At 35.8% G+C, this 23421-nt stretch overlaps 1 protein-coding gene across 2 annotated transcripts in view; it reads right to left on the bottom strand.

Annotated features, from left to right (window-relative positions):
- Positions 1–9987: 9987 nt before the first annotated feature.
- grk6 (G protein-coupled receptor kinase 6) overlaps positions 9988–23421 on the bottom strand; it is a 72793-nt gene continuing 59359 nt past the window's right edge. Inside the window, exons 12-16 of one of the 2 annotated variants that reach the window (XM_055017206.1) lie at positions 22645–22853; positions 20067–20204; positions 16709–16846; positions 15835–15969; positions 9988–13429 (exon numbers count right to left, since the gene is read on the bottom strand). In XM_055017206.1, coding sequence (XP_054873181.1) covers positions 13379–13429; positions 15835–15969; positions 16709–16846; positions 20067–20204; positions 22645–22853 — 671 coding nt within the window. In that variant the 3' untranslated portion in view covers positions 9988–13378. The remainder of the gene's footprint in view (positions 13430–15834; positions 15970–16708; positions 16847–20066; positions 20205–22644; positions 22854–23421) is intronic. The other variant, XM_055017207.1, reaches the window with a different exon arrangement.

Raw genomic sequence — 23421 nt, forward strand, 5'->3', positions numbered from 1 at the left:
CTTTTTGTTGTCATTTTGTATCTCTGCAGTTATTTTGTGTCTGTGTTGTCATTTTTGCATCCCTTTCTTGACTTTTTTTTGTCATTTTGATGTCCTTTATTGTCTCTTTCTTGTCATTTTGTGTCTCCTGATAGTAATTATTCCATCTTTGTTGTCGATTGTTACTTCAGATTGTCGTCTCTCACGTGTTTTAAAAAGGATCCAGCTGATTAATTCTCTGACAGAAACGTTCAGGTTTCGCTCCAGTGATTCAGAAAAGAGCACTCTTGTGAAACCAGCCAATCAGAATCTGTTTCAAGAGTCCTCCAATCAGAGCGCCAGTCGTTCCGATGATGATGATGAAGGACAAACACACACTTGACCTCAAATTATCACCTGTTGCCATCTTCACGTTCTTCCTGGAAACAGAATTTCTGAGTTGAACCGGCCATTGGAGGTTCTTATTCCATCCAGCTGCAGGAAGAAGCAGCTTTTATTGTGAAGGAGCAGCTTTTATTGTGAAGGAGCCTCTAAAAATGGACCCGAGTGTTTGTGGGACCTGCTGTGAAGATGTTTCCACAGCTGATGGTTCCACCCACGCCGAGTGGATCTGTGTGGGAATGAAGGAGTTTTAAGAACCCTCTGACTCATCGGGTCATGTGACGCTTCCACTTCCTGTCAGGATCAGTCTGAACTATGACTCTCTGGAAAACAGGTTTAACTGTGATTCTACAACAATTTACTGGAATTTTACAGAATTTACCTGTTGTTGAATTATAGATAATATTTAGTAAAGTCATCACAAAAAAAAATTAAATGTGTGTGTGTGGGGGGGGGGGGGGTCAAAACTGTAGAATAATGCATTTTATTCAGCATCATCAGCAATAATTTTTGTTTTCACCTGTTAAGGATTGGAAAACTTAAAATTATTTTTAAAAATGTTATTCTACAGATTTTCCCCATTTTGTTAAACAGATAATATTTAGTAAAAATCACACAAAAAGTAGATGTTTACACATGAACTGTAATTTAAAATAAATAAATGAACAGAAAAAACAGCAAAAATGTAAAAAATAAAAATAATAATAAATGATAAAAAATAAATAAAAATAATAATAAATTGAAAAAGAAAATAATTGAAAAAGAAAGAAAAACAGGCAGAATTACACTTTTATTATATTTAATTGGCTTGAATATAATTACTTTTATAAATATCGTTTTTTAAAAGTAAAATTATGTATATTTAAGGCTCATGAGAATTGAAAATGGTAAATGATTAAAACTTTTATTTTACAGATTTTCTTTCATTTTGTTAAAGTACAGATAATATCTAGTAAAATGTCCATAAGAAAATAAAAATGGATTTACATATTAAAAATAGAGAAATTATCCAAAATTGTAAATTTAAGCATTTTTTTGCCAATTAAATTTTTAAAAAATACATTTTTATAGATATTTTGTGGCATTTAAAAGTAAAATTCTCTTTATTAAGGATTCAAAGTAAGTTTTAAATATTATTTTTACAGATGTTCAATATTTTAATTTAAAAAAAAAAACAAAATAAAAAAATGTAAAAAAAAGGGGCACATATCTGTAAAACTGATATTTTCTAATGTATTTAAATCTGCAAAAATGTTGTTTTATATAAATTTTTGTTTGTATTTAAAAACAAAATTATTTAATTAAGGATTCAAAAAATGGTAAATAAGTCTTCTAAACTGTTGTTTTAGCTTTTTAAAAAAAAAAAACTTACAGATGATAGCAAATTACTGTAAAAGGTAATTATTTACATATTAAATTCAAAAAACTGTTCTAACATACAAAAATCTACAAAGTTATTACAATATTTTAAAAATGTCTGGCAAATAAAAAAAATTAATAGTTGAATTACAGTAAAACTTGTAAAAGAACTTCATATATATATACATTTAAATGCATTTATTATATATAGATTAAATTAGATTAAGTATCAGCTTCAGTATTTGTGGAGAAATTTCACTGAAAACCAAAAATGTGAAACTTAAGGAAGAAACAAAACTAAAAATACGTCCAGTCTGGGTTTCTTTTTTTTTTTTCTTTTTTTTTTTTTTTTTTAGAGATTTTAGAGGAAAAGTTGATCGTTTTGGAACCACATGTGTAGAAAACTCTGTTCCAGTAAATATTAAATCATCTCTGACTAATAGAAGCAGATTGACTGTAAATGATTCAAATATTCAAATGAGTGGGTTTAATGTGACTTCTAGTGACACACACACACACACACACACACACACACACACACACACACACACACACACAGTGGCGTCTTTGTGTAGAGCTCTACAGATGATTTATAAAGAGAACAAGTCAGAAAAAAATCTGCGACAAAATGAGCAGAAAACAGTAAAATCTCAGTAAACATTCGTTTCTATAAATATTAAAACTCAGAAAAACATCAGGAGGAAGAAAACACTTAAAAATCATGACCACAGAGATTTTTTTAAAAGTTAAATATTCCTGTTAAGTTACAATGTGTCCCCAGGAATTAAACTATTTATCGTTTTGAGCTTCATTTGTCTAAAATTCCATCAGATGTGTGAATTTTAAAGCACTTTTTGTGTCTAACGTGTAGTTTTGTCTCTTTTTTTGTCTGTTTTGTGTTTTATTTCTGTTGTTTTATCCATAATCTTTCTTTAGTGTCACATTGTGTCTTGTTTGTGACATTTTGTTTGCTTCTTTTATGACAGTTTTGTCACATTCTGTCATTTTGTGTCTCGTTTTTGTTCATTTTTGTCGTGTCGCTTTATGTCTCGTTTTTGTCACATTGTGTTCTGTGTGTGTTGTCTAGTTTGTGTCATTTGCAACTTGTTTAATGTTGTTTTGTGTCTTATTTTCTTGCTTGTGTTGTTTGTTGTCAGTGTTTTGCCATTTTGTGTCTTCTTTGTGGGTTTTTATGACAGTTTTGTCACATTCTGTCATTTTTGTGTCTCATTTTTCTTCATTTTTGTCGTGTTTGTGTCGTTTTATGACTCATTTATGTTATTTTGTGTCTCGTTTTTGTCACATTGTGTCTTGTTATTTTTTACGTTGTCATGTTTGTGTCTCATTTTTTGTCATTTTGTACCTCGCTGTGTTTTCTGTTGATTTGTTTTTTGCTTGTGTCATTGTGTCTTATTTTCTGCTGTATCTCGCTTGTGTTGTTGTGTGTCATTGTTTTGCTGTTTTGTGTGTTGTCTTTGTCACATTATATCTCATTTGTGACATTTGGTTTTATGACAGTTTTGTCACATTCTGTCATTTTTGTCGTGTTTGTGTCATTTTAGGACTCATTTTTGTTGTTTTGTCTATCATTTTTGTCCCATTTTGTCTTGTTCGTGTTATTTGTTGTTATTTTTCTGATATTTTATCACGTTTGTGTCATTTTGCACCTTGTGACAGTTTTATTTCCTTTCTGTCATTCTGTCTTGCATTTGATATACTGTCTTGTTTATGTAATTGTGTCTGTTTTTTGTCTTTTTTTGTGTCATATTTTGTCCTTTCTGTGGTTTTGTGTCTTATTTGCGTCCTGTTTGTGCCATTTTGTCTCATTTTTCTTTTGTTTGTGAAGTTTTATGTCTTGTTTGTGTCATTTTGTCACATTTTTCTCATTTTGTGTCACATTTTTTCAGTATTTTGTTTAAAGAAACCGGTCCGACACCTGTTTTTTTAATTTTGATGATTATTGGAATTAAGAATTTGAAGTTAAAAACATCTAGTTAAGAACAAAAGTTGCACATTTATCTACATTTTTCTGTCTACTTACTCTTTCTAACCTCACCATCAACAATATAAAATTCACCATACAGGCCATAATAGTCTCACACAGTCAGACCATTCTACCCAGCATTACGTAGAATGATCTGACTGCACTGTAGGTTCAAAATATGTGACTGAACACAAAAGTTCAGTCTCCATTATTCTGACCTCCTCAAATCTCAGTCTAATTCTCTGCAATATAAACAGCTCATAAAAGCTTCATATTTGATCCCATTTTTTATCTAAATCGAACCAAGCGGCCGTGAATCGTCTGTTGTCGACCGAATCTCGGAGCGTTTTCATGAAATCTCTTTCCTTCCTGCTGATTGCTGCAACGCCTCGGAGCCTCTTCAGCTCTGATCATTAAAGCGGCAGCAATCAGCAGCGTGAAGACGAGTGTTTGTGTTTGTGTTTGTGTTTGTGTTTGTGTGGGCGCCGGTCTGCTGACGCCGTGCTCAGCCAATCCTTCTTGACCTGGGGTTGCCGTGGTAACGCAGGGTAAAATGGAGGACGTGGAGGCTGCTGCTTCCTGCACAGATTTATTTCATTTCACTTCTTGGAGCTTAATGACAAGAATTTAAAGCTGCGGAGGGATGATTACATTTCACTAATTATGTGCAACAATTACAACTATATAGTCAGTAAAAAATGTGAAATAACTCCATTTATTTAGTTTTTTGGCCGTTAAAACCATTGAACAAAACATTTCAACCAGTGAAAAGAATAAAAAAAACAAGATATTTTAAAAAGTAATAAAAATAAATAATCTAACTTCTATTTTTTTAATTTATCTTTGAAGATTATTAACATTTTACAATAAGAACACTTTTTTAAAAAAAGTTATAAAAAGATCCTTGCCAATCAGCTTTCTATGCAGAACCAAAAAAACTTCTTGATGTGATAAAATTATAAAAGAAAAAAAATGAGATGAAATCAACATTTGGTGGCTTGAAAGTGAAAACTAGTGGAGTATTTATAGCAGATTTTACACTTGTCTCCTTAAAAAACAAAAACTCACAAAAAACAAAACAAAGATGGAACCATTTATGAGCAAGAAACTGTAAAAACAAAAACATTTTTCCGATATTTAACCAGATATTCAACTTTGTGATGGAACGTTTGTGTGACGTTCGGTTCTATCAGGAAAAATAACCAAAAATAAAACAACAAAGTTTTGTTTTCATGAGCTGCTTGTATAAAAATACACCACTGTACACAACTGTTTATAAAAACCTTAAATTAACCTGTGATGTAATGTTGATTTATTTTTTTTTGCTCCCAAAACGTTCCGAGAAGGTTGTACTAATATTTTCAGCAAGACATTCCCAGAATGTTCTTTTTAAAAGTAGAATAACTAAAGACGATCTAAAAATGTTTGATGACATTTATTTTGCCGTTGTGTTCTAACGTTCTTAAAATTGAATGTTCCACTGAGAACGTTCTTCCACTGTTAGCGTGGAACATTGTGGGAACGTTTCTAAATTCTTTAACAGGTTCTCTCAACAACATCCTCAGAACGTTGAAGGCAGAATGTTCTAACTTTGGTAATATATCACATTACAAGAACATCTTCTGAAGAACGTTCTGTCATATGAGAAGAACGTTATATGATGCGTTCCCTCAGCAACAAAAAAAAAACAATGTTGGTTTGAGAACATCTTTTCTTTATCATAGAACATTGCGAGATTTTATTTTTTAATAGAAGAACGTCCTATTACGTGTTCCTTCAACAGAAAGGCAAAATGTTCCACCCTTAACATAGAACATTATACAAAAACATTCTGCATAAAAATGTTCTCTCTTTGTTATTATAGAACACTGTGGGAATGTTTTATAAAATAAAGTTTTTGACGCTTGTTCCCTCAACAACATCCCCAAAACATCCTCAGAACACTGCAGACAGAATGTTACACCTTTGTTAATACATCACATTACAGGAACGTTTTATAAAGAATGTTCTGTCATCTGAGAAGAACGTTCTATAATGTGTTCCCTCAACAAAAAAAACCAAACAGTTCCACCATGAATATATCACATTATAGGAACGTTAGAAAACTTTCTGTGAGGCCTCGATAACACCTGGAGAACGTTTTCCGAATGTTGGTTCGAGAACGTCCTTCCTTTATCACAGAAAGTTTTTACAGAAGAATGTTCTATGATGTGTTCCTTCAACAAAAAGGCAAAATGTTCCACCCTTAATACGTCACATTACAGGAAAACATTCTGCATAAAAACGTTCCGTCTTCTGAGGCCTTGATAACATCTGGAGAACATTTTTTTAATGTTGGCTTGAGAATGTTCTTTCTTTGTTATCACAGAACATTTTGAGAACGTTTTATAGAAGAACATTGTACATTGTGTTCTTCAACAACATCCTCAGAACGTTGCAGACAGAATGTTCCATCTTTGTTAATGTATCACAATACAGGAATGTTTTATAAAGAATCACCTGAGGTCTCTAACATTTGGAGAACGTTCTTTCTTGGTTATCATGGTTCCTAATCCGTGTTTTTGACAACATCCTCTGAATGTTGATATTTAAACACGATATTAATGTCATGGGAACATTATTGTTAACTAGAACATTCTTAAGATGTTCTTTGAACATCTGATTAAAATGTTTTCTTTAAAACATTGTTAGAACTTGTAGTTAATGTTCTCCAACATTGAGGGAACGTTCCCTACCAGCTTTGGGCTAAACAGCTGCTATTTACAGGAAATGTTGTCATTTTAGGAAATAATTTTACATTGTTGAGGTTCTTCCTGAACTCGTTGATGGTAAACATGAATATTCGGTTCACGTCGTTGTTTAGCAGCAGCAGCTAACAGAAGGTTGATGTTAATGGAGGGGTCTTTGCTGCGAGGCTTTAAAAAGCAGCCGCTGGTGGAATTAATGTGACAATATCGACCTTTTAGATGCTGGTTTTCTTCAGTCGAGATCACAGAAAATCACGAAGGCGATGTAGAAACCTCTAATCATTGAAAGTTTCCCCGGCGTCTCGGCTCTGACTTTAGCCGAGATGTTTTTGTTGAGAATCGACAACAGAAGAGGAGAAAGTGATGCTGAGGAGAAGGTCCTGACGTCACAGAAATCACAGCGAGGAGAATGACTGATTCTGAAATGTAGAAATGAATCCACACGTCCACGGTCTCCGTCCTCATTACAGGTAATTTCATTCACCTGGAGAGACGAAGCCCGGCAGGACTCGCCGTCCCACTGTCATTATTTCTGAGGACAGGCTGTTCGAATTTCAATGAGTCAAAAAGCTGTTTGCTGCTCAGGTCGGACGTCACTCGGATGAATCAGGAGAAGTTCGCTGCTTGTTGACACTCAGATTTATAGAAGCGTCTCCGAGAGGCGAATGTTCAGCCAGGGAGTGGAGGCACTTTATCAGCTTCTTATCGATGCTGTGGCCTTTAAAGATGCAGAGTGAACGGTCACGAAGTCTGATTAATCGCTTTCTGTTGGGTCAGAAGTCGAGGTCTTGTAGTTCAGTTTCTCTCATGGCTGCTGTCAAAAGATCTGTCTGTGTAGAAGCTTGTTATATTATTATTATTAGGAGGCACTAACAGAATTGTCAGGAAAATCTCACTAATTAGCCTTTCTGCTTCTGGACAGCTACAACCGCAACGTTAACTCACTAAAAATAACGACAAATAGTGGATGCAGCTCCAGCTTTATGAACACATAGGGAGTAGATATAAGCTCATTTTAAAATATGAAGGAAACAAACAAATCAGAGTTTTTTTTAAGCAAAAATAAATAGAGGTGAAGTCAGACCATTCTACAGTGCTGAGCAGAATGGTCTGACTAACTGAAACGACGTTAGCCTTTGTGTCATTTCAAAGAAATACAAACACAAATGGATGGTCTGACTAATTAAGACTACACATTTGCCATTGTGTAACTAAAGAAATACAAACAAACCAACAGATTATATATCTGAAAAATTGGAGGTGTAGGCAGACCATTCTACAGTGCTGTGCAGAATGGTCTGACTAATTAAGACTATGTTAGCATTTGTGTAATTTGAAAGAACAAACCAGAGTTTTATATCAAAAATGAATGGTCTGACTAGCTTAGACTATATGTTAGCCTTTGTGTAAACTGAAATAAATACAAACCAGCATATTTTGTAGCAAAATAGTGCTGTGCAGAATGCTCTAATTGAGGCTATGCTAGCTTTTGTGTAATTTAAAGGGAATACAAACAAACCAGTGTTTTATAGCAAAATAAATGGATGATCTAAGTAATTTAAACTATTAGCCTTTGTGTCATTTTAAAGAAATACAAACAAGCCAGTGTTTCATAGCAGAATAAATGGAAGTGATGTTAGACCATTCTACAGTGCTGTGCAGAATGGTCTGACTACCTGGGACTATGTTTGTCTTTGTGTAATTTTAAAGAAATATTATTATGCCAGAGTATTTTATTTTTAAAAAATGATGGTGTAGTCAGACCAGTTGAGTGCTGTGCAGAATGGTCTGACTAATTAAGACTATGTTAGCATTTGTGTAATTTGAAAGAACAAACCAGAGTTTTATATCAAAAATGAATGGTCTGACTAGCTTAGACTATACGTTAGCCGTTGTGTAAACTGAAATAAATACAAACCAGCATATTTTGTAGCAAAATGAATAAAGGTGAAGTCAGACCATTCTACAGTGCTGTGCAGAATGCTCTGACTAAGTGAGGCTATGCTAACTTTTTTGTAGTTTAAAGGGAATACAAACAAACCAGTGTTTTATAGCAAAATAAATGATCTGAGTAATTTAGACTGTCTTAGCCTTTGTGTCATTTTAAAGAAATACAAACAAGTCAGTGTTTCATAGCAGAATAAATGGAGGTGAAGTCAGACCATTCTACAGTGCTGTGCAGCATGGTCTGACTAATTGAGGCAATGCTGGAGGAAAAAAATAGTGAAAAAATTGTGGGTGCAGTCAAACTATTCTACACAGCACACTTCAAACACCCAAGATTTATCTTCCAAAGGGAATTATTTAGTGACATTTTGGGAAGCACTTTAAGCTATGCTAATGTGCCAAGGCTGCAGCTAGCGACTGGTTAGCTGAGCTTAGCACAAAAGTTGAAAATAGGGGTAACATGTTGGCTGGCTCTGCAGTTTGCTAAGCAACAATTTATATTCCAGTCTTTTTGCTAAGCTAAGCTAACCCACTGTTGACTGCAGCTCCAGTGTAGCAGTGTAACCTAAAAGTGCTAAACTTTTGTTAAATCGCATAGCTGTCACTGCCAAATTAGCTTGATTGCAAAGTTAAAGAAAAAGTGTGAAGGTTTGGGAAGTACTTTAAGGCGATGCTAATATGCTAAGACTGCAGCTAGTGTTAGTTAGCATAGCATAAAGACTAAGCAGAGGAAACAGGTAGCCTGTTTTTACAGCTACAAAGCAAGTTGTATTTCAGCCTTTATGCTACACCGAGCCAACTGACTGATGTTAACGTAGCCTTAGCATGTTAGCGTAGCATTTGAGGACTTTACAAAAGTTTTCCTTTAAATGTTGCCATCAAATAAAGTAATTTAGCAGCAATAGATACAACATTCACATTCTGTGACCGAAGTTTATCTTCCATTGGGAAATATTTGCTGACATTTTGGAAAGTATCCGAAGGCTATGCTAATATGCTAAACTGGCCATCTGACATTAACATTAATAAAGATTGAAAACATGAGTAACAAGTAGGCTGCTCTACAGCTAGCCAAACAACACTTTATAATCTAGTCTGCTAAATTATGCTAAACTAAGCTAGTCCAATGTTGGTCTTAGCGGTAGCATATTAGTGCGGTGCTAGCATGCTTCCCAAAATAGCATATTTTTCCTTAGTTAGGTAGCAATAGATATGAGCTTTGGAAGTTTATCTTCCAAAAACATTGAAATGCAGACAAGAACAAAGACTGAATCATAAAATCAAAACCTAAACAGATAAAAACCGCCAGTGGAAAGCATGAAAACATGTTTAAACTACGTGAAATAATCCTTTAAAATGAGCATCGTTGATGGTACAACTTTGATTTTGGAGTTTAGAGTCTGTAAAACCAAGTACTAAACAAAAATGACAAAGAAATGTTGAGATTTAAATGAGAATTAGACACATTTTTAGATTTATGGTTGTTATGTTGAGGTTAAAGGGGTTAAAATAAGATGCAACAGCAACAACTGATTTTTGTATGATTTTGGTGTCTGGTTTCCCAAATATCAGAAAAAAACAGGACAGCAGTTTGTACATTCAGAGGTATTTCACTTTAATAGCTTAAAATCAGAGGCTGTATTCTTAAAGAAGCCGTTGACTGCAGCAGGTCCAGCTGAAGTTTTTCACCAAAGCTTCAGTCTCTCGGTTCGGTTCCGGTTACTCTCGTCGTTTCGGTTTCTGTTCGTGACGTGGATGGATGAATCTTTGGACATTTCTTCGAAGGTGTCACGATCTGGAAACCATCCGACCGCCAACCAACCGCTCGAAGCAAAAGTAAAAACCAAAAAGACGGCAAAAGAAGTAAAAAATGAAAACAGAAACACTGAGAGAAAATACTCAGATCTGGAGTAATAACCTCCTTTAAATGCTGTTTTTACTAAGATTTACTGAATCATTTTTTGCTATACATGATGAATTCTTTGACTTAAGTGCAATCTGATGTAATTTCGGTGACTTTCAGTCTTTGAATTCTTTAGAGAACCATTTAATGTAACCCTCTGAACCCCGAGTCTTTTTTTTCTCCTGTCATGTTTTTTGATCACTGTGGGTTCATTTTTAACTGCAATATAAAGTCCTGCACCCCTATGGAAACAGAACAACCACGACTAGAAGAAGATGGAACTCAGAAATGTCTTCTCTGCTGTACGATGCAGTTCTAATGCCAAAAATCATTTTAAAAAGTGGAATCAACATTTTTCTGAATTGTCCTCCAACACTGAGGAATATTTGTGGCTCTACATGTTATAGATATTTAACTATTTACATTTTCACAGCCTCTAAAAACTGCGTTTTTCACACTATTATGTTTCACCATGCTGAATGTATCTCCAACAACTTGCTCCTCTGTTCACTTTTTATGAGCCATGCTGCATTTATTCTACTGATGCAGGTTTGATTTTAAAATTGTCCTAAATGATTTGAAATTTGTTGAAAATAGCTAGAACTTTCTATAAAGTAAAAAAAAAAATGCCCAAAATAACCCTAAAACTGTCCTAAATTGCTGTAAACTAGTTTAAAATGACTTAATTGTCGTTCCAAATGATAGTTTTTGAGTCATTTTGGACAATTTGAGACGTTGTGGATCATTTTTAGTTCAGTTTTGAGTCAACTCTAGAAGGATGTTTCACCATGCTGGATGTATCTCCAACAACCTGCTCCTCTGTTCACTGTTTTTGAGCCATGCTGCATTTAGTAACATTAAATTTTCCAGAAATTACTCAAAAATGGCGCCAAATAACTTGACAACCCAAAATAACACACACTGGATCATTAAAATAAATGCAGCATGGCTCAGAAACAGTGAACAGAGGAGCAAGTTGTTGGGAGATACATTCAGCATGGTGAAACATCTTTTAAACACTTGTCTAAAATTGCTTAATTTAACAATAATAACAAATAATGTGTCATTCTGAACCAGCTTCAAGCCATTTTTGGGCAGTTTTCGGGTTATTATGCAGAGTTCTTGAGTCGTTTTGGACATTTTTTTGTTACGCTGAACACATTTTTAAAATCATTTTTGGACAATTTTAGATTAGGAGGTAAGTAAAAGCTACTGGATCAATAAAATAAATGCAGAATGACTCAAAAACAGTGAACAGGGGAGCAAGTTGTTGGAGATACATTCAGCATGGTGAAATATCTTTCTGTAGCTGATGATCAGAGTGAAAATCTGGAGCAAAACTTTTCTAAAAATAACTTGAAATGAGTTTAAAATGTCAATTACAAAAATTTTGACTAATTTGGGGCTAGTTTTTTTGTTATTTTGGACCATTTTTAGTCCAGTTTTGTCTTCTGTTCATCAGCTGTAGAAAGATGTTTCACCATGCTGGATGTATCTCCAACAACTTGCTCCTCTGTTCACTGTTTCTGAGCCATGCTGCATTTATTTTATTCAGTTGGTGAACATGTTATTGTTATCTTTGTCTAAAATTTTCCAAAATGACTCAAAGCTTCTCTAAAATAACTTGAAACTTGATCAAAGTAATAACAAAATGGTTCCAAATTGACTGAAAATGTGTAGAAAGTAACAAAAAATGCCCAAACTGACACCCAAATTGTACAAAATCACTTGAAAAATGCTCTAAATTGTATTAAAGTAGCTCAAAATTACTCAAATTTTGTTTAAAACGGCTATTTTTGTGTAATTTTGGACAATTTGAGTCACTCTGGACAATTTTTAGTCCAGTTTTGAGTCAACTCTAGAAAGATGTTTCTCCATGCTGGATGTATCTCCAACAACTTGCTCCTCTGTTCACTGATTCTGAGTCATGCTGCATTTATTTTATTGTTTGATTTTGCTCTCAATTTGTTTCCGAACTTGTTTTCTCTCTTCTGTGGAAACGCTGCCTGCAGTGCAACCTGATTTTTGTCACGATTGCTGGTCAAAGCTGAGTCAGTCGTGGCTTCTTTTGTTTATATTAGAATCTGGTTCAATTTTCTTATTTAAAAAAAATGAGACTCGTAAAGTAAAGTTGATGAATATTATGATTTTTACTGAGATTTGGCTTTTTATAATTGACAGAACCGAACGTAACCGACTATGCGTTCAAGGACCGTCCGTCAGAAAGCTGAAAACGTGATGATTCTTTGTTTTTGTTAGTTTCTGGCTCTGATAAATGGTGTAAATTTAGCAGTTTATTTGTTTTAAAAAGGAAAAGATGTGTTTTAAACCTGCGGGCAGGTTTTGGAGTTCAGGAGGTTACTAAGTTTAAAAAAAAAAAAAAGACGCTGCTCTGAAAAGTTGATCTTTAGTTGGTAGCAAATCACACTTTTTGTCACTGGAAAATTCCCAAAAAACTTGCTCATTTCAGTTAAAGAACAATAAAGGCACAACAAGGCGTCACAGTGAGTCGTTTATCTCAGGGTTTCTGTAAAATTTGGGCTCTTTTCGGTTAAAACTGACGAGAGCAACCGGAGCCGCGACTGTCTCAAGAAATCCATTGGAAAAAATTTCTAAAAATGATTTAAAAAATATCTGCAGGTGTAGACTTTATGGTTCCGGCATCGAACGTTTGAAATCGCCGGCAAACGAGAATAAAAAACAAGTGGCGAGGTGGGTCGGAGTGGAGGCCGGTTCCAGTCCCGCCTCGGCGACCGCGGTGCCCTCGAGCAAGGCACTTCTACAGCAGCCGTCGTTCCAGAGGAGCTCCTCGGCTCTCAGAGTCCCAGTTCATGTGAAAGCGAAGCCTCCCCCCCGGACGGAAAAACAAAACAAAAGCCCAACAAAAACAAAAAGAGGAAGAAGTTTTACGTCCGCCTCCGTCGACAGCAGGTTTTTAAATAACATTAAACATCGTGGCGAGGCTGAAAATATACATTCTGACCTGTTTTTTTTGTCTTTTCTTTTTAGAGAGAGGACTACCGTAAAAATACAAATGTGCAAAAAGGTTGTAAACAAATCAGACGGTGTGTTTGGGTGTCACAGCCGGGTGGGCTCGTCGTCGCTGTCGCTGCAGTTACCACAGCAGTCCTGTAGGGGGAGCCGGAGAGCAGAGCGTCAAGAAAGCAGCTTTAACCCTCGAGTCGTCCACATTTTCAACATTTTTGAGAAATTTTTGAACATTTTTTGGTGGAAAAAAGAAATCTTTAAAAAATTGTTTCTTTAAGAACATTCAGAAAAAAATCAACCAAAATCTAGCGAAATTCGCTGGATTTTGGTTGATTTTTTTTCCGAATGTTCTCATAGAAAATATTAGAAGTTTTACTGATATATATGGAATCACTTTAGATATTTTTAGGATTTTTTTTGGAAGATTTTTATTCATTTTTTGAAAATATTTACAATTTTTATTTTTTAAATTTTTATTTCTTACCACATTTGGGGATTTTTTTTTTTTAAAGAAAACTTTTAAGGGAAAGCTTTAAGGAATTTTCTTCCTGAAGATTTTGCAAATTTTTATAAATTTGGGGGATTTTTGCAGAATTTTTGAATTTTTTTCAAACAGGGGAACAATATTTTTTGGTGCCGTAAAAGAGGACAACAGGAGGGATAAAAACGATGCAGATTAAAGCTAAAATCATAACAGAAAAACAAACACACAAAACTGAATATTAATGAGGTCGATGTCAGGTTCTTCTGTTGCTCAAAGCTGCTGAAAATTCACAAGATTTTAAAAATAATACGTTATTTAATTCCTTCTGCACAGTGCTTCTTTTAAAGGTGTGACTAATGTTTATAGCAGGGGTGTCAAACATGCGGCCTGCGGGTCCAATCCGGCCCTCAAAGAGTAAAAATTACAGAGAAGACATTAACTGCAGATTGTAAATTAGTAAAACTGTAAATTTAAAATCATTTCTAGACCATGACAAGTTGTTTTGATCATAAAGTAATATACTAGATTGTTCATTGTTCTGTTGTCGTTTTGTGTCTCATTTTTGTAATATTTTGTCTTGTTTTTGTTGTTTTTTGTCTTGTTTTTGTTGTTTTTTGTCTTTTTTTGTCTCCTGTTTTTGTGGTTTTGTGTTTCCTTTTTGTCTCACTTGTGTTGTTTGTCTTATTTTTGTCATTTTGTGTTTTGCTGTATTTGTTGTTTTGTGGGTTTTTTTGTCTCGTTTTCGTCGTTTATTCATTTTTTGTTGCTTTGTAACTTTTTTGTCTAATTTTTTGTTTCTTTTTTGTTTTATTTTGTGTCATTTGTCTAATTTTTCGGACATTTTGTGTCTTATTTTTGCAATATTTTTTCTTGTTTTTGTTGTTTTTTGTCTTTTTTATCTGACTTTTGTCGTTTTGATCATATGGTAAAAACTGGTCTGGTCCACTTGAGGTCAAACTGAGCTGAATGTGGCCCCTGAACTAAAATGAGATTGACACCTCTGGTTTAAAGGCTTTAAAAACATCAGTTTTGGCTGGAAAATCTGTCTTCAGTATCATTTAAAATTAATTTTTATATGCAAAGTAGTCTTTATGTGCAGCTGTAGAAAACACAGAACATGTTTTAAATGTTGTTTTTGACATATAGAGTTCTATTTTCGAGTCTCAGGATGAATTTAAAGTTCAAATGTTGTGAATTTGTTTGACTTTTCCCAAAGTGAAGGCGTGTTGGTTCATTTCTGTTCTGATTCTGGACAAACTAAAGACTTCATAGCCTAAGCTATGGCTCTGCTTTCATTGTTTTTCATTGAGATTTTGTGAGATTTTCCGATGCTCGTCATCAGTCTGAACATTTATACAATAACTGGACAAATTCTGACAGTTTAGTCAGTTTAATGCTCTGGTTCTGGTTCGGCTTTAAAATTACCTCATTATTCCAGTTCCGCCTCCAAAAAAATCCCTCAAAAACATAAGAAAATGCAGTTCTGCACTAAACCTGACACTCAGGTGCTGCAGCATCATATGAAGCTCTGCTCTGACTTTATGCTTCAAGGAAACACATGTTCATAATATCAATTAAATGCTAAGTAAACGCAAAATAATTAAAATCAATAGCTAAATAAAGAATTCAAATAATCTTTTAGAAGTGTTTTGTAAAGTTTGGTGCAATAGAAATACACTTTATTGATGTTTTAAATGAGTTAGACTCAGCAGGTTGGGTAAGTTTAAAGTTGAGGGGTGTTCAGAAATAATTTATTAATTAAAGTAACCCGGGAGATTGAGAGTAAATTAAACAACCAACCTCACTATTTTCAATCATGACACGGTGCTGTGGCTGAAAAATTAAATGAATGTCACAATTTTGGTTTCCTACAATAATAAAACCTGATCGACTGCAGTTTAAAATGTGTTTTGCTTGTAGAAAAGTTCCTTTCAGCAACACTTTGACACTTAGATCCAAACATTATGATCAGTATCGCTGTAAAATTCCACTCAGTTGACCCTCTGTGTGTCTGATGTGTTTTCTGCTGCTTTACGGAGGGTGTCGTGGTGTGTTCACTGACCTGTCGGCCAAACAGCCGCTGCAGCAGCCCCTGTTTGGGTGGAGGCGACGGCTGGCCTCTCCAGTCCAGGTCTGGAGGAACCGTCCCGTCCTGGTCGAAAACATTCAGCTCATCGAAACACTCCGTCTCGATCATCTGCGGGAGAAAAGATGAAAACATGAAGGACGATTTCTCTGCAGTAAAACACTAAAAACCCGACAGTGAAAATGTTTCTAACAGATGGTGAAACGAGCAGCGGCCGTATATCTCCACTTTAATATTTCTACCCTCCACCAGCTGCAGCATGTTTAGCATTTTCAGAAAAATCACCACAAAGTGACAGAATCACCACAAATATACACAAACTATCACAAAGAGACACAAAACAACCACAAAGAGACGCAAAATGACCGCAAAGGGACACAAAAAAACAGAGACGCAAAACAAGCACAGAGACAGAAAACATCAAAAAAGAGACAAAAAAATCACAGACGCAAAAAACCACAAAGAGAAAAAAAATAAATAAAAATTGAATGCAAAATTGCCAGAAGAGACTCAAAACTACCACAAAGACAAACAAACCGACCAAAGTTAGATGCAAAATTGCAACAGTGACTAAAAACTACAACAAAGGCACAAAGACTGAAAAAAAATTGTACAAAATCCCCACAGAGTGACACAAAACTACCAGAAAGAGATACAAATGGACCAAATTAGGTGTAAAACTACTACAAGAGACACAATCAACCAAAACTAGACACAAAACTAGCACAAATAGACCCAAAACTATCGCAAAAAACACAAAACTACCACAAATAGACCCAAAACGATCACAAATAGACCCAAAACAAGCACAAATAGACCCAAAACAACCTCAAACAGATGTGCGACTCACCTCATTCTGCCAGGGAATAGGAACGCTGCCCGTGGACACTTTGCTGTAGAAGGACTCGTCTTTGGGTTCCAGTTCTACTCCTTTAACTGTGGAGAACTGCTCAATGTCCAGCACATCTTTACAGTAGATGGCCTGAGGCTGAAACACAACACACAGGAAACATCTGAAGACAGGAAACATCTGAAGACAGGAAACATCAGAAGACAGGAAAAATCTCAGACAGGAAAGACCTCAGACAGGAAATACTTACACAGGAAAGACCTCAGACAGGAAAGACCTCAGACAGGAAAGACCTCAGACAGGAAAAATCTCAGACAGGAAAGACCTCAGAAAGGAAATACTTACACAGGAAAGACCTCAGACAGGAAAGACCTCAGACAGGAAAAATCTCAGACAGGAAAGACCTCAGAAAGGAAACACTTAGACATGAAAGACGTAGACAGGAAAGACATCAAGACAGGAAAGACCTCAGACAGGAAAAATCTCAGACAGGAAAGACCTCACGACAAGGAAGACATCACGACCGGAAAGACCTCAGACAGGAAAGACCTCAGACAGGAAAGACCTCAGACAGGAAACACGTAGACAGGAAAGACCTCAGACAGGAAACATGCAGACAGGAAAGACCTCAGACAGGAAACAAGCAGACAGGAAAGACCTCAGACAGGAAAGACCTCAGACAGGAAACACGTAGACAGGAAACACGCAGACAAGAAACACGCAGACAGGAAAGACCTCAGACAGGAAAGACCTCAGACAGGAAAAATCTCAGACAGGAAACACCTCAAGACAGGAAACACTTCAGACAGGAAAGACCTCACGACAAGGAAGACCTCAAGACAGGAAAGACATCAAGACAGGAAACACCTCATGGCAGGAAACACATAGACAGGAAAGACTTCAGACAGGAAACACGTAGACAGGAAAGACCTCAGACAGGAAAGACCTCAGACAGGAAACACTCAAGACAGGAAAGACCTCAGACAAGAAAGACCTCAGACAGAACACATGTAGACAGGAAGCACCTCAGACAGGAAACACTGAGACGGGAAGCACCTACCGACAGGAAACACCTCACGACAGGAAAGACATCAAAACGGGAAAGACATCAAGACAGGCAAGACCTGAGAGAGACACTCTGGTTTGGTGTCTGTGACAGTTTTACATCTAATATTGTTCAGTTTGTTCCTTTGTGGTACTTTTGTGTCTCATTTAGGTTGTTTTGTGTCTCTTTGTGGTGATTTTGCATCTAATCTTGGTTGTTTTGCATCTCTTTGTGACAGTTTTGTGTCTTGCTGTGGTTGTGTTGTGTCCATCTTTTGGAGATTTTACATCTAATTGTGGTCATTTTGTGTGTATTTGTGGTAGTTTTGTGTCTAATTTTGATTATTTTGTGTCTCTGTAGTAGTTTTGCATTTATTTTTGGTATTTTTGCATTTAACTTGGTCCATTTGTGTCTTTCTGGTAGCTTTATGTCTAATATGGGGTATTTTGTAGTTTGTTTTATGTCACTTTCTGAAGGTTTTGCATCTAATTTTGGTCAGTTTATACCTCTTTGTGGTAGTTTTGTGCCTATTTGTGGTAGTTTTGCATGTAATTTTGCTTGTTTTGTGTCTCTTTGTAAGTAGTTTCATTTCTGTTTTTGGTAGTTTTGCATCTAATTTGTTGCATTTGTGTCTCTGTGGCAATTTTGTGGCACTTTGTCATAGTTTTGTGTGTGATTTTGATCATTGTGTGTCTCTGGGCTGGTTTTGTGGCTCTTTGTGATAGTTCTGTGTCAGTTTCTGTAGTTTTGCATATGACTTTGGTTGTTTTGTGTCTCTTTATGGTAGTTTTGTGTCTCTTTGTGGCAAGGATTGTGCATTTAATTTAGGTTAGTTCACGTCCTTGTGGTAATTTTGTGTCTGTGGCAACTTTGCATCAAATTTTTTTGAGTCTGGGTCTCTTGGTGGCAATTTTATTCTAATATGAGTCGTTTTGTGTCCATTTGTGGTGATTTTGCACCTAATTTTGGTCAGTTTATGTCTCTTTTTGGCAATTTTGCATTTAATTTTGGTCCTTCTGTGTCCCTTTGTGGTAGTTTTGTGTGACTTGGTGGCAGCTTTACAATCTAATTGTAGTCAGTTTGTTCAGGTTTCAGGTCGAGGCAGACATTTCTGCTGCTTTTGTTTTCATAGATTGCAGTAGATGTCCTCCGGCTACATCACACAATAAACCACATCCGAGGTCAGAGCAGTGGGATAGAAAACACCTTGAAGGTAATTTTATTCCGCCGGTGTTGAACTTTACTGTCGGGTTTTCTGAATGTGAGGAAAATCCCTTGTTGTTTGGGTCTAAACTCTGTCTCAGAACATGAAACCTACTGCTTTCAGTCAGATGCTGCAGGTTTCATTTTGCATATTAATGAGCTTCAGTGACATTCTTACTAATCACATTAATTCACTCCTCTTCCTGAGCTGCACAGAAACTTCCAGCTGTCTGTCTGAAGGTGTTTTGTTTTCACGGGAAGTTACATGAGAAGATGCTATTAGTCACACTTGTGCTGTCGGTGTAATTAGTAGGAGGGTTGTCACGACGTTATCAGTTACACCTGCCCTGCCTTTAATGCCATTAGCCAGGCCTGTGCTAGCTGTGATGCTAACAGTTACACCCAGGGGTTGGGTACAGAGTGATCCTTCAGTAGGAAGTAAGTCTGCAAAGCTATTTTCTTAACCAATACTTGGCAGCGTCAATAATCAATAATCAAATAATCTTCAAAATACAGAGTGTTCCTTGTGCTGTGTTTAACATTAATTAGATATTGTTCAGAGTGAAAAGTAGCAGACATATAGATTCATTTTACTCAAAGTCATCTTGGAGGTCACTAATCATAACAGAAGTCGTTGTCATGGTGCCCACTGCTAGCTAAACTATAACAGCAATACATTACCTGAACTGCGTGGTCTTTGTCTTCTGTCTTATCAGCTCGATATATGTTTAATCAGTTGATTTATTGATAGAAATTAATTATTTTAAGATTAATTATTAACAGCACTAGAGTCTTTGTGGCAATTTCGCAGTTGACTTAGGTCAGTTGTGTTTCTTTGTGGTAGTTTTGTGTCTAGTTTTGGTTGTTTTATGTCTCTTTGTGGTAGTTTTCTATATAATGTCCACATTAAATAGTAATTTGTTCTTTTACAATATGTGGCCATAAAATTACTACTTCACTGGATTTAAACTGACTTAAAAATCATTATTTTTCACTTTTTTTCAAATATTGAACATTTTTTAAGTAGTTTTTCTGGCCCCCTTGCTGCCAGATATGCCCAGTATTTTTTACAGAAGTATTTTTACAGCGTAGCAGCATCTGTACACTTACATCGGGGATGAAGGGCGGCTGCAGCATGCCGGCCTCCAGCCGTTTGAAGTTGATGGAGCGGAAAATGGAATGAGCTTTGACCTCAGAGGCTGAGCCGCCCAAACAGCCGAGGCGATCGCCGGGATCTTTGGCCAGCAGCTGGTGGTGAAAAACAAGCGTTAAACTGGAGACCATCAAAATGAAACTAGGCTTTAAATAATGCAGCACTTTGCTTTGGTGCAAAGTTTGGCTTTAGGTACAGATGATAAAAGGCAACCAAGTAGTAAACCAGCAGTGTGTTGCAGAAACAGCAGAACCTGGTTAAACTTTTTATCAGAAAACTGTTGTTTAGTTTTGCTGGAAGCTGTTTTTAATGAGGTGTTACTGTTGAAGTGAATTCAGCCTGAAGCAAAGAGCACAGCACCTATTGAAATATTGTAGTTAAACTTTAACAAACGAACCACCATTAGATGCAAAAGTGACACAAACTAACCAAACATAGGTGCAAAGTGACTTCAAACTACAACAAAGACACAAAAGTGTCACAAAGACACATGAAATGACCAAATTTAGGTGCAAAATTGCCACGGACACACATAACTAACGTAAAGACACGTAAAATAACCAAAAAGTTTGATGAAAAACAGGCATAAACGAACACAAACTGACAAAAATAGATGCAATACTGTCACAGAGACACAAATTTGAATAATTAGATGTAAAATTACCGCAAAGAAACAAAAAATAACTGCAAAGAGGCACAAAATTTCAACACTACCAAAAAATCCCCACAAAACCACCACAGAGAGACAAAACACTACTACGAAAACACAAAATTGCCACAAAGAGACACAAAACTACCACAAAGACATACATAATTACAACAATGAGATGCAAAACCAACAAAGAGAGACAAAAAAACTACTAGAAAAACACAAAACTGCCACAAAGAGACACAGAAAATTAGAACAATGAGGTGGTTTTGTGGTGAAAAACCACCATAGAGAGATAAAAAAAAACTACTACAACAACACAAAACAACCACAGAGACCCAAAACTACTACAAATATACACAAAACTACCACAAAGACACATATAATTACAACAAAGAGATGCAAGACCACCAAAGAGAGACAAGAAACTACTAGAAAAACACAAAACTATCACAAAGACACACAAAATTACAAGACGCGAAACCACCAAAAAAAAAGACACAAATTCACCACAGAGACAAAAAACACTAGAAAAATACAAAACTGCCACATAGACAGAAAACCACCAAAAAGAAACACAAAAATACCAAATTTAAGTGCAAAATTGCCACCAAGAAGCACAAAAAATTGAAAAAAAAACCACAAACTGACCAAAATTACCATCTAAATATGGATAAAACCATATTGTATATGAACAGAAAAGCTCACAGAAGAGTGTTTTAATTCAGATGGAAGCTACTGCAAATAATTTCTCTTGTTTGTCGGCAGCGCTCTGTTTAAGGAGGCTTTGCTGTTCTGATAATCTGTTCTGGAGAAGATGAAAGCAGGAACAACTGGAGGAATATGATTATAGACAGACGTGAGGGACATTCAGCGGAGAAACGTGTTAAATTTCATCCTTTTTAAACTCGATACGAGCAGATGGGAGCCACAGAATAATGAAAATAAGAGAAAAATAAGTGGATTTGGCTGCTCATCTGCACACCCACCCACCACTTTGCATCCAATTCTGGTCAGTTTGTGCCTCTTGGTGACAATTTTGCACCTAATTTTGGTCATTTCTTTTCTCTATGTGGTACTTCTGGAAGCAAAATCGCCACAAAGTGACACAGAATCACCATAAATAGACACAAAAGTACTACAAAAGTGGGACGCAAAATAAGGAAAAAAAGAACCAAACCCCAAAAAGACACAAAACCACCACAGAGCGATAAAAACTACAACAAAGAGGCAAAAAATGTAAGATAGAAAAGCAAAACTATTAAAAATAGACACAATGTGACCAAAAAAGACACAAAACCACCAAAAGAGACATAAACCCACCACAGAGACACAAAACTACAAAAATGAGTTGCAAAACCACCAAAAGAAGACACAAAACCACCAAAAAAAGACACAAAACCACCAAAAGAAGACACAAAAACACCAAAAAAGACACAAAACCACCAAAAAAGACACAAAAACACCAAAAAAAGACACAAAATCACCAAAAAAGACACAAAAACACCCAAAAAAGAAACCACCAAGAAAAGACACAAAAACACCAGAAAAGACACAAAATCACCAAAAAAGACACAAAAACACCAAAAAAAGACACAAAATCACCAAAAAAGACACAAAACCACCAAAAAAAGACACAAAACCACCTAAAAAAAGACAAAAACCTACAACATAGAGGCAAAAAACCACAAAACTGCCAAAAGACACAAAACCACCACGATTAGACTCAAAACCCCTCCAGTCAAAGACATCTTAGTTTAATTTCTGACTCCAGAATCTGGAATATTCCTGTAAATATTTTTAAAATGAGAAATGTGTTGCAGTTTGTCCTCCTTTCTGAGCAGATGGGAAAACTAAGAGAAAGATAAGTGGAACTGGCCGCCCACCATTTTGCAGAGGGACTTGGCGTCTTCGGAGAACTTGTCGGAGTATTCCTCCTGCACCTCCCTGACCAGCCGCTCCACTTCCTCCCTCTTGATCTTCTTCTTCCTCTGCTGGAAGGGCGACTGGCCCTCGATCATCTCGTACAGCAGGCAGCCCAGCGCCCACCAGTCGGGGCTGAAGGTGTACCGCTCGTTCTTCACCACCTCTGGAGCTGCAGGAAGACAAACCACATCCTCAAACATCTTCTACAGCTGCAGCACTACCAGCAGCCTGTAATACCCAACATTACCAAGTCCACAACTGGGAATATTTAGGGAAAAACTCTAATCTGCAAGTCAAACAACAATCAGAGAACAATGGAGTACTGTAAAAGTGGTACAAATAACAGCAAATATGTGAAACAATTTACTTCTATCGAAAAATACAATTTTCAATTTTTTCAAATTTTATTTTTTTTAAAACAAATTTTTCAGTGACTTCATTAATGTAAAATCTGTAAAATTACAAACAAAACATTATTTACCATTTTTCAATCCTAAGCCCTCCTGTTGTCCTCATTTACAGGCACCAAAAAATATTGTTTCCTTGTCTGAAAAAAAATCCCAAAATTCAACAAAAACTTCCCCAAATTTCTGAAAATTTGCAAAACCTTCAGAAAGAAAATTCCAATAATTTCTTAAAAGTTTCCCTTAAAAGTTTATTTTTTTTTAAATCTCCCAAATTTGGCAAGAAAATTCTTGTAAATATTTTCAAAAAAATTAGTAAAAATCTTCCAAAAA

Source organism: Amphiprion ocellaris, chromosome 14 (genome assembly GCF_022539595.1).
Source record: "Amphiprion ocellaris isolate individual 3 ecotype Okinawa chromosome 14, ASM2253959v1, whole genome shotgun sequence".
In the NCBI taxonomy this organism is placed as follows: Eukaryota; Metazoa; Chordata; class Actinopteri; family Pomacentridae; genus Amphiprion; species Amphiprion ocellaris.